This window comes from Pteronotus mesoamericanus, unplaced genomic scaffold (genome assembly GCF_021234165.1).
Source record: "Pteronotus mesoamericanus isolate MK-2021 breed Mesoamerican mustached bat unplaced genomic scaffold, CSHL_Meso_final scaffold_85, whole genome shotgun sequence".
Classification (NCBI taxonomy): domain Eukaryota; kingdom Metazoa; phylum Chordata; class Mammalia; order Chiroptera; family Mormoopidae; genus Pteronotus; species Pteronotus mesoamericanus.
In genome coordinates this window covers 35,337,683-35,351,943 of record NW_026555329.1, presented here as the reverse complement: position 1 = coordinate 35,351,943, position 14,261 = coordinate 35,337,683, and the positions used below count along the sequence as shown (strand labels likewise).

Genomic DNA, 14,261 nt, shown 5'->3' with positions numbered 1-14,261 from the left:
TTTTTGTGGATTTGTTTGTTGATTTGTTGATGATGGCCATTCTGACAGGCGTTGAAGTGGTATCTCAATGTGATTTTAATTTACATCTTTCTGATGGCTAGTGATGTTGAGCATCTCTTCACATGCCTGTGGGCCCTCTATATGTCTCCTGGGAGAAGTGTCTGTTCAGGTCCTTTGCCCATATTTTATGGATTGTTTGTATTCCTGGTGTTGAGTCACGTGAGTTCTTTATATATTTTGGAGATCAAACCCTTGTCTGAGGCAAATATGTTGGCAAATCATTGACAGATATATTTTCCCATACGGTTGGTTCCCTTTTCATTATCTTATGTTTTCTTTAGCTGTGCAGAAGCTTTTTAGTTTGATGTAGTCCCATTTGTTTATTCTTTCCTTTATTTTCCTTGCCTTAGCAGATATATTGTATAATTTTTTTTTTTTGCAATATACTTTTTCAGTTCTCCCAACCCATTTCTTGAAGAGGTTATTTTTACTCCATTTTTATGTTTTTTCCCCCTTTGTCAAATATTAATTGAACATAGAGACATGGGTTTGTTTTTGGGCTCTCTATTCTGTTCCATTGATCTATGTGTCTGTTCTTATGCCAGTACCAGACTGTTTTGATTACAGTGGCCTTGAAATATAGTTGAATATCAGGTATTGTGATCCCTCCTACTTTGTTATTTCTCAAGATTGCTGCAGCTATTTGGGATTGTTTTGGGTTCCATATAAATTTTTTAAATATTTATTCGAAATCTGTGAAATACATCTTTGGCATTTTAATAGGGATTGCATTGAATCTATAGATTGCTTTGGGAAGTATAGGCATTTTAATGATGGTAATTCTTCCAATCCATGAACACAGTATATCCTTCCATTTATTTGTATCTTCCCCGATTTCTTTCTTCAGTGTTGTATAGCTTTCTGAGTATAGGTCTTTTACCTCCTTGGTTAAGTTTATTCCTAGGTACTGTATTATTTTCCAAATATTTTATGAAGGGCATTTTTCTCTTCTAATCAAGGAGGAATGAAAAATATTAAGCAATTTTGATGGATGTTATACCATTAATACAGATAATATGTCAAAAATATAAAACATTATATAAAGAACTCATATGACTCAAAACCAGGAAGACAACCCAATTAAAAAATGGAAAAGGACATAAGTGGACACTTTTCCAAGGAGGACATATAGATAGATGGCCCATAGATATATGAAAAAAATGCTCAACATCACTAACCATTATAGAAATGCAAATTAAAACCACAATGATACATCACCTCACACCAGTCAGAAATGCCGTCATTAATAAATCAATAAACAACAAGTGTCGGTGAGGATATGCACCATTGGTAGGAATGTAGATTGGTGCAGCCACTGTGGAAAACAGTATGGAATTTCCTCAAAAAATTAAAAATGGAACTGCCTTATGACCCTGTGATTCCACTGCTGGGAATATACTCTAACAATCCTGAAATACCAATTTAAAAGAACTTATGCACCCCAGTGTTCATAGCAGCACTATTTACAGTAGCTAAGTGTTCGAAACAGCCCAAATGCCCATCAGTAAGTGGATTAAAAAACTGTGGTACATTTACACAGTGGAATACTATTCATCAGAAAGAATGAAGTGCTACCTTTTGCGACAGCATGCATGTAACTGGAGACTGTTAGGCTAAACTGAAATAAGCTAGTCTGCAAAAGACAAGTACCACATGATCTCACTTATATGAGGAATCTAAAGAGCAAAATAAACTAATGAGAAAAATAGAACCAGAGAGATAGAAACGTGGGACAGACTGACAGCAGTAGGTGGGGTGGAGGGAGAAGGTTAATGTTGGAAGGAAGGGGAAGGGGCTAGTCAAAGAACATGTATGAATGATTCATGGACATGGACAACGGAGAGGGGATTGACTGGTCTAGAGGGGTGGGCTGGGTGGAGTGGGGCAAAAGGGCAAAAAATGGGACAACTATAATAGAATGAACATTAAAAATATAAAACAGCGTCATAATTCAATTGGAAGTATTTTGGTAAGAGATCAATCTGTTCATGTTGTTGAAATAAATATGAAAAAGAAAAATATTTTTTAATTTAAAACTTTAAATTTGAGTTGTAAAGTGTACATATTAAAGTTTTCTAAAACAGTAAAAGTATACTTATTTCAGTTGGAAAGAAGGATTACGTCGTCTCTTTAAAAGTGATTTTTTTAAAAACCATGATTTTAACAGATTTGCATCAAACTTTTCTATCTCATTCATGCACACAAACTCCCACTCTTAAAATAATAAGTATATTACCAAGAATATGGATTTCATTGATTTGAAATTAATATCATTTATGCCATGGAAAGAGTTATGGTTTAATGAAAAGAGAGGGTCTTTAAAGTCAGGAAGACCTTGATTCCACCCCCAATTGGACATTTACTTGATGTTTGACCTTGGCAGGGTTCTTAGTGACTGACTGTCCTTTGCCTTGGTCTGGTTGTCTGTAAAATGCCAGTAACATCTGCTTCATGGGGTTAGATGACATAATGCACCTAAAGTGCTGGCAAAGATTAGTGGTTGAGTGAATGTTAGGATTTTCCCCTTTCCCCAAGATAAGTAAAATATTAACTAATGTACTGGTTAATTATGGGCCTAAAAATTTTCCCATTTGCTGCTTTCAAAAAGGAAGACTGGCCAAGAAAAATCTAGTATCAGTCAAGAAAATGCCAAGTGAATACTTGGTTTCTTCAAATGCACAAGAATTACCCAACCTCCATTCTGTGTGCCTTTTCAAACTCTGATGACCAAGTTAAAAAAAATACTTCTGGAATCTCAATAGTAGACTATTTCTTTGAGTTTTATGGGATAGTCGCTAAATATCAAATTCTTTAAAACAAGCTTCTCTTTTGTGATGAACTTAGCATGAAAAAGGAGCATGAGAAAAATGTGATTGCTTAATTCAGATATCAGTTATTTGCCTTTTTTAGAAAACAGCTTTGTTGAGGTATAATTCACCTACCACAAAAGTATGCAGTTCAGTGTGTTTTAGTATGCTTAGAGTTGTGCAGCCATTGCTACAATATAATATATACTTGTTACCCTAAAAAGAAACGCATGTCTTTAGTCACCACCCTCCAATTCTCCTGCCCTACTCCAGCCCCTGCAAGTTGCTAGCCTATTTTCTGTGTCTATGATTTTGCCTACTCCTGATATTTTGTAAAAAATAGGATCATATAATGTATGGTCCTTTGTGACTGTGTTCTTTCAGCACTTTACCTGTTAATACTTTGTTTGGAGAACAAGTTGGATCTGCCACAGGTACTCTATTAAAGGTTTTGTTTCCCCTGAACAATCAATAGATAATACCAGTTACTAAACTTCACATGGTTTTTATTTTTTAAAAAGATTTTATTTCTTTATTTTTAGAGAGAGAGGAAGGGAGGGAGAAAGAGAGCCAAACATCTATTGGCTGCTTCTCGTAAGTGCCCCAACCGGTAGCAACCCGCAACGCAGGCAGGTGCTCTGACTGGAAATCACACCAGGGACCTTTCGCTTTGCAAGAGGATGCCCAACTCAGCTGGGCCACACCCATCATGGCAAATATTTTTAATAGTTTTATTAATATAATACAAACTCCACATATTCAAAAAGTACAACTTGATGAGTTTCGACATAAGTATATACCCATAAAACAATCACCACCATCAAGATAAATGAACATACCCATCATCTCTGAAAGTTCTTTGTGTCCTGTTCTCCCCCATGTGATCACCTGGTTGTTACTTAAAAAACAAAAATGTATTAAATGAGATAATATTTCAGAGCAGTGTAATGATGAGAGACAGTATGTATGGAAGCTAGCTGCTGGGTTACCTTGTATGAATGTTGTGACTTCTCTAATTTTTTGTTTTCTCACCAGTAAAGTGGAGATAGTTAGTATACCTACCTCCAGTACTGCAGTTGGTATTAAACTAAATTTTTTTTTGTTGTTTTTAAACTTGCCTGCAGCAGCCTTTATTTTTTGATTGATTTGAGAGAGAGAGAGAGAGAGAGAGAGAGAAACATTAATTTATTGTTCTGATTGGGTATCAAATCTGCAGTCTTGGCATGTTGGGATGGTGCTCTGAGCTACCTGGCCAGGGCTAAACTAAAAATTTTTTATGAAGTTAGTACATTGTATAGTATGTAAGTGCTCCATAAATGGTAGCTATTGTTCATGTTATTTTGTGCTACACTAAAGCACTTGATATACAGGATGGGGCAAAAGTATGTTTACAGTTGTTTGTATGGAAAAATAGTACAATCATAAAAAATAAAAGAACTCTGTGTTTTGTATACTCAACAGCTGTAAACCTCCTTACCCTGTTTTAGATAATTCATCATTATTAGGTGCCTAATAGAAAGCTTGACATATGGTAGGTACTCAGTTTTATATTCATTGACTCTTTTCTCCTTATTCTTGGTAAGTACACCATATGGCATGTGTTATTGTTCACTAATCCTGACTACTAACTTTGATAACTGACTTGAAAAATTTACATTCATTCATCAATTCATTCATTCACTCATTCATCCAACTAATTTTATTAAGCACATATTGTATTTAATCATTGAACTGGCACTGTGAGTGATTCTTAGTTGAATAAGACACAAAATACATCTGTATACATTTAACCGGGGTATAGGACAGAATTTTCATAGTTGATGCATGAACAAAGTTGCATAGAAGTTGAGAGGCAGGAGTGATTGCTTCCAGCAGTGGACCCCCAGGGATGGTCTTACGAAGCGTGTGCATTTGATTAAGTACTTACAAGGATGAGTAATGCGATCAGTATTATGCAGGGATCTCAAGATCAATCTGGGAACAGAGAGCAGTCCCGGCGTAGGTGGGACACAGAGCACTGCAGAGTTGAATGAAACAACTGGAAGGGGGATTGGGGCAGTCCAAACAGGCTTAACTGCTGCGCTGAGGTGAGACGTGTTTTGTCAAGCAGGAGAGTTATACCATAAGTAGACTGCTTTTGAGGTCGCTCTGGTGAATGGGTTGAGTTGACAGGAAGACAGCTGAGCAATCCGGAGGACTTTAAAGTGTCTGGATGTCACTTAGGATCTTAAGTAGGTTAGTAACTCTGAGAAAGGAAACAGGGAAAATGGAAGCTCTATAGAGTTGGTGGCCTGATTGGTTGTCAGGGTTGAGCTTTCTTCTCCTTTTGGAATGCTTGGTGGGTGCTTACAGTGTGTTAGGCACTTGTAATTCAGGCCCCGCGGCAGTGGCGTTTAGGTACAATTGTTATACCCATTTTTCAGATGAGGAAACTAAGACTTAGGGTGGCTAAGGGAAATGGTTGTCATCCTCCACATCATCATCCTGCTATTTCTCTTCTTCTGTCCAGGCCCTTTTCCCACTCAGATCATCTCTGTGACCTCTCAGTTCGCCTTCATCTACATCTCCCTCACCTGCCCTCTCTTGCCCCTTGCTCATTGCTGTCTCCTTTGTTCAGGTCTTCGTTTCAAGTCAATCATTGTGACACACTTTAAGGTCATCATGTTCACTCTGACAGTGTATTCTGTTGACAGAAATTGGATCATGTCTTTTTTATTTTTTAAGATGCTTTCTCATTGTCCCGGGGTAGAGTACGGCATTCAGGACTCTTAATATATTCTGATCCTTTGTAGATTTAGTTTGTCCCTTGCCCACAAACGCCAGTTCCATTTGTCTCTGTTCCTTTACTTGGGCACTTTCTTTACCTGACATGCCCTTCTTCCTTTTTTCCTGCATCACGAACTTCTCATCATTCTCCAAGAACTCACGGAAGTCGCTGTGTCTGTAATGCCTGTTGCAATAGGGCTCTTTCTTCTTCCTGTTAGGCTGTAGCATGGCTTGTGTTTAACGTAATTATCCACTACCAAACCCTTTTCAAGATTGATTTGCAGCAACTTATAAAAATACATGTAGCAGTAAAAAATGGATGAACATGTAAGAGCAAGTGGACTATGGAGGATAGACAAATAAAATCAAGAATAAAATTAGTATAGAAATATGTTCGATCATGGCCTGCACATTGCTGAAGCTGCAGCTTCAGCTTTTACTCTGAACATCCTTGTCCAAGTGAAAAGGGAAGCATGAACTGAGTTTTCCCAGTGACAGCCCAATGCATGAAGCCAGTTTTTTCTGGTGAAGAGCTTTTCCTGTTACTAAGAATTAAGAGAAATGTTTCTGGGGTGAGTGGGAAGGTATAGGTGAAGGTGGTACTAAGCCAGGTATTGTAAGGTGACTTCGTCAGAGACTTCGATGCAACTTGATAGCATGACACCAAAGCATAATTCATAAAAGCAGTTTTATAACATTCAGAAGTGTGATCCCAAAACACAGCTGCTTCTTGGTCTAGCCTAATCCAAGAAAAAAAATGTAGAACAACCAAAGGAATAACATCACATTTTGTTGTAGTTATTGTTTTACATACATTTGTTTACTGCTAAAAGTGATCACCTTTTCCCCGGCAGGGACCATGTTTTGTGCATTGGTTTGATCAATGGCAGAACACCTTAAAAGAAAGAATGAGTAGAACCATTTATAATTGTGATCTGCCCAAGAATCCTTACAGTGCTCTGCTTCGAATTCTGTGTACTCAGAAAGCCAGACTCATATCTGAGATCCACGATTTATAAATGAATGGTTGTAAGTTTTCCTTAACTGTTTCCAAGGACTGACCTGTGCCTAAGACAGTTCTCAAGCAAATGTGCCAGCCAGCTGAAATGTCAACGGCCAACTGAGTGCAGCTAGGTTTGTCTACTACTAGTACTTACAGAAGAGAGCCTTGGAAAACTTTTAGTACATTCATCAGTGCCCCAAGTTTTAAATTTAATTTTCCCTTTGTCTATTGCATTTGGGGCTAAGAGGGTCTTATATTACTATATTGTCATGAATAATGAGGCCGATTCAGAAAGAAGTATGCATTTTCAAGAGAAAAGCAAGAATAGTAAATTTATTGAATGACTTCAGTTCTCCCCAAATAGCTCTTATTTTTTAAATTTATATCAAATAAGTTTTGCAATGACATAATACCTTTTCATTTTTTCTAATGGCTACTTTTCTTTCTTTATACACATAGGAACTTGATAAAGAACTCCCAGTGCTTAAGCCATATTTTATTGATGACCCTGAAGCAGCCGGAGTGAATGAAGGTGGCTTAAGAGTCACATGGCTGGGACATGCGACAGTAATGGTAGAAATGGATGAGCTCATATTTCTCACGGACCCCATCTTTAGCTCTCGTGCTTCACCGTTGCAATTCCTGGGTCCAAAGCGTTTTCGGCATCCCCCATGCACTGTAAGTGAACTCCCTCCAATAGATGCGGTCCTTATCAGTCACAACCACTATGACCACCTGGACTACAATTCTGTCATTGCTTTGAATGAGCGATTTGGTAATGAGTTGAGGTGGTTTGTGCCATTGGGTCTCCTCGACTGGATGCAAAAATACGGCTGTGAGAATGTGATCGAGCTGGACTGGTGGAAGGAAAATTGTGTCCCTGGACATGATAAGGTCACCTTTGTCTTTACACCTTCCCAGCACTGGTGTAAAAGGACCCTAATGGATGACAACAAGGTTCTGTGGGGCAGCTGGTCTGTGTTGGGCCCTTCGTGTCGATTTTTTTTTGCAGGAGACACTGGATATTGCCCTGCATTTGAAGAGATAGGAAAACGATTTGGTCCTTTTGACCTTGCAGCTATTCCCATTGGAGCATATGAACCAAGGTATGTGGACTTTCAAAGAAAACATTCCTACTTCTATTCCGTATAAGCTAACTGAACTTAAAAGTAAAGTAGTCATGATTTTATGAAACTGTAATATTTGTGATTTTAATGGTGGACTTTGTTATGTTTTGGGGGTTGGTGGGTCAGTTTCAATTAAAATTTTTAAATAGTTATATTAAGTAATTATTCAATACCAGAAATTATAATACCAAGAAAAAAGAATTTCTATATCTAACCCACGAGTCCACACACCATTTTGACTCCAGTTAAACTGATCAGCCAGTATCAAACCTAACTCTTGTTCCTTCTTTTACATGGAGGATACTCTCCTATAACCACTTGTTGCTCCATGACTGGAATGCACCCTGTCTTAAGCTTTCATGTTAACCAGAGGAAAGCCAGGGAATAGGCCTATAGTCCCTCGTGATGGTTTTATTTCACTTGGCACTGATTTTAATCTGGTAATGACATTATTGCATTACCCACCACTTGCCCTCCAACCTCTACATACTCACTTTTACTTCATAGCAGATAAAGGTGACACTAACATGTTCCACAGGAGACCCATCCACTGCCTTTGTTTTCCTTAATACTGTCTATTTAAGGAAAGGAAGTGATTTCAGTCAACTCACGTTGATATGTACAAGAGAAAATAAAAACAGTAACAAAGTAAGGATTAATTTAAAAAATGTTTAGCTTTGGCTAGGTGTCTCAGTTTGTTGAACCATTGTCCCATACACCAAAAGATGTCAGGTTTGATCCCTGGTCAGGGCACATACCTAGGTTGTGGATTTGTTCCCCGGGACATGTACAGGATGCAACTGATCAATGTTTCTCTTTCACATTTATGTTTCTCTCTCCCTTCTTTCTAAAATCAATAACGTATCCTTGAGCGAGGATTTTAAATCAACAAAGTTAGTTTTATTTTCTGATGTGCATGCACGGATAGATTGCTACAGTTTTTTGTATAACTTTCTTTAGGCAATCCTGCAAGCAGAAGAATGCTAATATGAATTGAGCAAATCTGATCATTGGTTTCCATCTGATTTTGTTTTACTAACTTTTTAAAAAGATGTTATTTATTTATTTAGAGAGAGGGGAGGGGAGGGAGAAAGAGAGGGAGAGAAACGTCGATGTGAAAGAGAAACATAGATCGGTTGCCTCTCCCATGTGCTGGCCCAACTGGAGACCAGACCCGCAAACCAAGCATGTCCCCTGTTTTACTTAGTTAACTTTCAAAGTTCACTAAACCATTTCTTTACTGCCTTTATTAATGTTTATTTCTTGCATTTATGTTTTTTTCTAGCTTCTTTAAAGGGCTGGATATTTTAACCTTATTTTAAACTATTCTTTATTTAAAAATTTTTTTTTCTTGTTCAAATACATTTGTCTCTATTTTCCTGCCACCACTTTCCCAGCCCCACCCACCCACCTCCCACCCTCAATCCTTCCCCACTTTGGCTTTGTCCATGGGTCCTTTATACATGTTCCTTGATTTGGCCCTTCCCCTTCTTTTCCCTGTTATCCCCCCCCGCTTCTTGTTACTGTCAGTTTCTTTTCTCTCTCTGTGTTGATGGTTATATTTTTTTCCTTGCTTGTTTTCTTGATTAGGTTCCACTTATAGGTGAGATCATATGGTATTTGTCTTTCATCCCCTGGCCTATTTCACTTAGCATAATGGTCTCTAGTTCCATCCATGCTGTCGCGAAGGGTAGTAGCTCTTCCTTTCTTTCTGCTGTGTAGTATTCCATTGTGTAAATGTACCATAGTTTTTTGATCCACTCATTTATTGCTGGGCACTTAGGTTGCTTCCAGCACTTGGCTACTGTAAATTGTGCTGCTATGAACATTGGGGTGCATAGGTTCTTTTGAATTGGTGTTTTGGGATTCATAGGGTATAATCTGAGCAGTGGAATTGCCAGGTCAAAAGGCAGTTCCATTTTTAGTGCTTTGAGGAAATTCCAATCCGTTTACCACAGCGGTTGCACCAGTCTCCATTCCCCCAACAGCGCACTAGGGTTCCCTTTTCTCCAAAACCTCTGTAGCATGTGTTATTTGTTGAGTTGTTTATGATGGCCATTCTGAGAGGTGTGAAGTGGTATCTCATTGTGGTTTTAATTTGCACCTGTCTGATGGCTAGTGGTGCTGAGCATCCTTTCATGTCTCTGGGCCCTGAGTATGTCCTCCTTGGAGAAGTGTCTGTTCAGGTCTTTTGCCTGTTTTTTAACTGGATTTTTTATCTTCTTTATATATTTTGGAGACCAAACCATTGTCCGAGGTATCACTGGCAAATATATTTTCCCATATGGTTGGTCCCTTTTCATTTTGCTGATCTTCTCTTTAGCCATACAGAGCTTCTTATTTTGATGAAGTCCTATTTGTTTATTCTTTCCTTTACGTCCCTTGCTCTAGGGGACATAAAAGTGAAAATACTGCTGTGTGGAATACCTGAGAGTTTTCTGCCTATGTTCTCGAGGACTTTTATGGTGTTGCTTCTTATATTTAAGTCTTTCATCCATCTTGAGTTTATTTTTGTGTATGGTGTAAGTTGGTGGTTGAATATCAATATTTTGCAAGTAGCTGTCCAGATTTCCCAACACCATTTGTTGAAGAGGCTATTTTACTCCATTTTATGTTTCTGCACCCATTGACCAATATTAATTGCCCATAGAGATATGGGTTTATTTCTGGGCTCTCTATTTTGTTCCATTGATCTATGTGTCTGTTCTTATGCCAGTACCAGACTGTTTCGATTACAGTGGCCTTGTAATGTAGTTTGATGTTAGGTATTGTGATCCCCCTACTTTGTTCTTCTTTCTCAAGATTGCTGCAGCTATTCAGGTCATTTATGTTTCCATATAAATTTTTGAAACATTTGTTCTCTATTTGTGAAATACATCATTGGCATTTAATAGGGATTGCATTGAATCTACAAATTGCTTTGGTATGGACATTTTGATGATGTTAATTCTTCCAATCCATGAACATGGTATATGCTTCCATTTATTTGTGTCTTTCTTAGTTTCTTTCTTCAGTGTTGTACCATTTTCCACATACAGGTCTTTTACCTCCTTGGTTAAGCTTATTGCTAGGTACTTTATTTTTCTTGTTGCTATAGCAAATGGGATTTTTCCTCATATTTATGATTCTAATGTGTCATTGTTGGTGTACAAAAATAACTTCGATTTCTGAATATTGACTTTGTATCCCATTGTTTTGCCAAATTTACTTATAGGCCAAGTAGTTTTATGGTGGAGTCTATGGGGTTTTCTATGAACACTATCATGTCATTTGCAAACAGTGACAGTTTTACTTCCTCTTTTCCAGTTTGAATGCCTTTTATTTCATTTCCTTGTCTGATCGCTGTGGCTAGGACTTCCAATACTATGTTGATTAGAAGTGGTGAAAGCTGACAGCCTTGTCTTGTTCCTGATCCTAGTGGAAAGCTTTTAGTTTTTGCCATTGAGTATAATGTTGGCTGTAGGTTTTTCATATATGGCCTGTATTATGTTGAAGTATGACCCATTTATTCCCACTCTGCTGAGTGTGTTTATCATAAATGGATGCTTTACCTTATCAAATGCTTTTTCTGCATCTATTGAGATGATCATGTATTTTTTTTTGTCTTCCCTTTTGTTTATGTGATGTATTACATTTATTGATTTGTGAATATAGAACCATCCTTGCATCCCTGGGATGAATCCCACTTGATCATGGTGGATGACCTTTTCAATATATTGCCAGATGCGGTTTCCCAATATTTTGTTGAGGGTTTTAGTTTCTGCGTTCATCAGCAGTATTGGCCTGTAGCTTTCTTTCTTTGTTGTGTCTTTATCTGGTTTTGGGATTAGGATGATACTGGCTTCATAAAAAGAGTTTGGGAGTCTTCCCTCTCCTTGGATTTTTTGGAATATTCTGGGAAGGACAGGGATTAGCTTTTCCTTAAATGTTTTGTAAAATTCTCCTGTGAAACCATCTGGTCCACGGCTTTTGTGTGCCAGGGGTTTTTTGATTACTGCTTCAATATTACCAGCTGTTATCAGACTGTTCAGGCTTTCTACTTTTTCTTCATTCAGTGTTGGAAGGTTATCTTTTTCTAGAAATTTGTCCATTTCATCGAGGTTTTCAAATATCTTGGCATATAATTGTTCACAGTAATTTCTTAAAATCCTTTGTATTTCTGTGGTATCAGTTGTAATTTCTCCTCTTTCATGTCTGATATTATTTATTCGGGTCCTCTCTCTGCTTAAAGTCCTGTTGATTTTATCTTTTCAAAGAACCAGATCCTGGTTTGGTTGATCCTTTGAATTGTTCTTTTCATCTCTATGTCATTCAGTTCTGCTTTGATCTTGATTATTTCCTTCCTTTTACTTGCTCTTGGCTTTGTTTGTTGTTTCTCCATTTTTTGAAGATGTAGGGTTAGGTCGTTTATTTGAAATGTTTCTATCTTTTTTAGGTAGGCCTGTATTGCTATGAACTTACAGGGTTGCCTTTGCTGTGGCCCAAAGGTTTGGACTGTTGTGTGTTCATTTTCATTTGTTTCCAGAAACTTTTTGATGTCTTCTTTGATCTCATTATTGACCCATTCATTGTTTAATAGCATGCTATTCAGTCTCCATGAGTTGAAATATTTGAGTTTTTTCCTTAAGGTTGGTTTCTAGTTTCAAGCCCTTGTAGTCTGATAAAATGCTTGTTATGATTTCAATTTTCTTGAATTTGTTGAGGCTTGTCTTGTGTCCTATCATGTGGTCTGTCTTTGAAAATGTATCATGTGCATTTGAAAAGAATGTGTGTTTTGCTTCTTTGGGATGTAAAGTTATATGTATGTCACTTAAGTCTAGTTAATCTAATGGGTCATTCAGTTCCACAATATCCTTGTTGTTGTTTTGTTTGAAAGATCTATCCATTGTTGACAGTGGGGTGTTAAAATCCCCTACTATCAGTGTTTTGCTGCCTATATCTTTCTTGAAGTCCTCCAAGACTTTCCTTATATATTTGTGTGCTCCTATGTTGGGTGCATATAGATTTACAGTGTTTATCTCTTCTTGATGAATTCTTCCTTTGAGTATTATGAAGTGTCCTTCTGGGTCTCTTTTTATGGCCTTTGTTTTGAAATCTGTTTTGTCTGATATAAGTATGACTACCCATGATTTTTTTCTTGTCCATTTGCTTGGAATATATTTTTCCATCCCCTTACTCTCTGTCTGTGTAGATCCTTTGTTCTGAGGTGGGTCTCTTATAGGCAGCATATGTGTGGGTCATGTCTTCTTATCCATTTAGCTACCCTATGTCTTTTGATTGGAACATTTAATCCATTTACATTTAAAGTTAATTATTGATAGGTATTTATTCATTTTTTCCCTTTTTATGTGAGTTCCTCTCTTTCTCACTCTTTTTCTTCATCTTCTTAAAGCAGTCCCTTTAGCATATTTTGCAGTACTGGTTTGGTGGAGGTGTATTCTTTTAGCCTTCTTTTGTCTGGGAAACTTCTTATTTTGCCTTCCATTTTAATTGAGAGCCTTGCTGGGTAGAGCAGTCTTGGTTGCAGGCCTTTGCTTTTCATTACTTGGAATATTTCTTGCCACTCCTTTCTGGTTTGTATTGTTGGTGTTGAGAAGTCAGCTGTTAGCCTTATCGTGTTTCCCTTGTGTGTTACTTTCTCCTTCTCCCTTTATGCCTTTTAAGATTCTCTCTTTGGCTTTGGTATTTGCCATTTTTATTATGATGTGTTTGGAGTGGGCCTCATTGGGTTCCTCTTGAATGGGACCCTCTGTGCTTCCTGGACTTGTGTGACTTCTCTCCTCAAATTAGGGAAGTTTTCCATCATTACCTTTCCAAACAGGTTCTTTATCCCTTCCTCCTCCTCTTCTCCTTCTGGTATCTCTATTATATGGCATTATTATGTTTCAGGTTTTCTTGCATTTTCCTACACCTCTTCATTCTTTCTGAGTCTTTTTTCATTTTCTTGCTCTTTCTGGGAGCTTTTTTCTATCTTATCCTCCATCTCACTGATTCAATCCTATTGTATTATTTTAAATCAGTAAGAGTGTTTGAATTTCACTTTTCCACTTATTTCTAATTCTGAATTCTAATAAACCTCTCAAAACATCAGTTAAGGTGTTCATAAATCAGTTTCATATGATGTTGATATTTACTCAGTATATGTTTGTAACATATTTGAATCTCATTTGTAATTATAAAAGTTAAGTTTTCATATGTAGCAAAATATAAATTTTTCATATATATGTGATGATTTAATATGTACATCCAGATACACAGATTCACTTATGCAATTTTCCCTTTCTGCTTGTATTACAGCTGTCTTGTTATTGAGATGGTAAAAGGATGGGGAGGACATTATTTGCTCTACGAGATTTACATTGTAGTAGTCTCTATTGTGTAATCTCTGCTTAGTATTAACAGTTTTAGAAGTAACTCTATAAATTTCAGATGATTATACCAAAAATGACTTTCAACAACAGGCTCGGAATGTCATCCCTACTTGGGGAATTATTCTGT

At 37.3% G+C, this 14,261-nt stretch overlaps 1 protein-coding gene across 5 annotated transcripts in view; it reads left to right on the top strand.

Moving 5' to 3' along the window:
* Positions 1–14,261, top strand: part of NAPEPLD (N-acyl phosphatidylethanolamine phospholipase D) — a 64,119-nt gene that overhangs the window by 34,702 nt on the left and 15,156 nt on the right. For all 5 annotated transcript variants that reach the window (XM_054564449.1, XM_054564450.1, XM_054564451.1 and 2 more), the window contains one exon: positions 7,096–7,742. In XM_054564449.1, coding sequence (XP_054420424.1) covers positions 7,096–7,742 — 647 coding nt within the window. The remainder of the gene's footprint in view (positions 1–7,095; positions 7,743–14,261) is intronic.